Source organism: Mus caroli, chromosome 8 (genome assembly GCF_900094665.2).
Source record: "Mus caroli chromosome 8, CAROLI_EIJ_v1.1, whole genome shotgun sequence".
Classification (NCBI taxonomy): domain Eukaryota; kingdom Metazoa; phylum Chordata; class Mammalia; order Rodentia; family Muridae; genus Mus; species Mus caroli.
In genome coordinates, this window is record NC_034577.1 from 17,772,634 (window position 1) to 17,774,307 (window position 1,674).

Genomic DNA, 1,674 nt, shown 5'->3' on the forward strand with positions numbered 1-1,674 from the left:
TTACTTCCCTAGTAGCAGGACACACTTCTTGGGGATCCTAACACATACCGAAGATGAGCTGAGACATCTACCCTACTGGAACAAACCACTTACTATCAGATTCGTGGCCTTTCTGCTGGGCGTCAGGTATTGTTGGACTAGCCAGACCACAACCTGTCAGCCACTGTAATAAACATAGATTTCAGTCTTTCGGTCGTTCCTTTAGAGAACCGTGACTGAGATAGCTGGTAACTATATTTTAAAGTGTTGGGCTGAGCCAAGCCAACAGACTCAGTGTCAGACCACACTTCACCTTGCTGATCAAATGCTTTCAGCTCTCTGTTCCTCTGCAGTCCAGAGANAAGTAACTCTTACCATGTGCTCAAGCTGTTCCATGACGCATTCGACAATCTCAGCCTTGCTTTCCAGGAGCTCAGGGGCAAACTTTTCATTCATCCAGGCCTAGAAAGCAACACAGGAGAAATGAGCGATCCTCACAATGGAGCAAAGCACACTAGAGACAGCTCCCAGGCCCATGAAAGCTGCAGGCGTCTCACGTAGAAGGCCCTCTGCTGGACGGGTACTCTGGAGAGAGCTCATGATGTATGGCAGCCTTCCCATCTCTTCTTTTAGGAAGGGGCTTTTATTCAACTGAAGATTGTTTGGTTTACTTCTTTCATCACTATGGTAAGTTCTCAGGAATGCCACATGACACANGAGCCTTACCTGTCATCTAAGAGCATCAACTGGAACACCTTTCTACTTCCTTACCGATCCCGGCACCATCAAGTTTCTTCCTTCTTTCTCCTTTTCTGAGACAGCACACTGTGTAGTCTGGCCTGGAACTGGCTATGCAGAGCAGACTGGCCTCAATCCCACTGGCCTGCCTCTGCCTTCTGAGTACCAGCGTTAAAGGCACATGCCGCCCGCCACCCCTGGCTTACACTTACTCTTTCTAAATACTTTCTTTTGTTGTTGCTACTGTATCTTTAGAAAAAGTGAGGGCGCTAATACAAACTCACCAGGATGGGACCTAACTCAGTGACTGGCGTCCTTTTCAGAAAACAAAATGTTACCACAGACACAGCCAAGAGAGAAGACCAAGCAAAGACACCGGAGACGGCCACCACAGGCCAAGGAGAGATGGCCCAGAAGAAACCATCCAGCCAATACACTGACCTCAGACTCTTACACACAGTAAAACCCTCNGTAAGCCACTCATCTGTNTGATTATACAGTCCTACCAAACAAATACAATCACTGAAATGAGAAACTCTGCACTGTAAGAAATACCCAATGAACCTTTTATTTTTTAAAGTTTAGTCAAAGTATAATTACATCATCCCCTCTTCCTCTCCTCCCTCCAATGCCAATCATATCCCCNGACTCCAAATCAAAATTCATGGCCTCTTTTAAATTATTGTTACCTATATATACAAATAAATCCATAGATAGAACCTGCTGGATTCATGTGGTGTTGCTTGTCTGTATGTTTTCAGGGATGACCATTTGGCATTGGATAACCATTTAGGGAAATCTCACCCCTGACGAAGACTAATCTTCCTTCTCTCAGCTGTAGTTANTCGTCAGCGGCTCATTTAGGGGTGGGGCCTTGTGAGGTTTCCCCAGCCGGGTTGGGATGCCATTGTCATTCATTGTTTGGGTCCTGTCTAAGCAGCAATATTCCTGAGCTCT

General features: G+C 46.0%; 1 protein-coding gene across 1 annotated transcript in view; it reads right to left on the reverse strand.

The window, feature by feature from the left end:
* Positions 1 to 1,674, reverse strand: part of Gins4 (GINS complex subunit 4) — a 10,057-nt gene that overhangs the window by 6,887 nt on the left and 1,496 nt on the right. Inside the window, exon 3 of the mRNA XM_021170234.2 lies at positions 355 to 441. Coding sequence (XP_021025893.1) covers positions 355 to 441 — 87 coding nt within the window. The remainder of the gene's footprint in view (positions 1 to 354; positions 442 to 1,674) is intronic.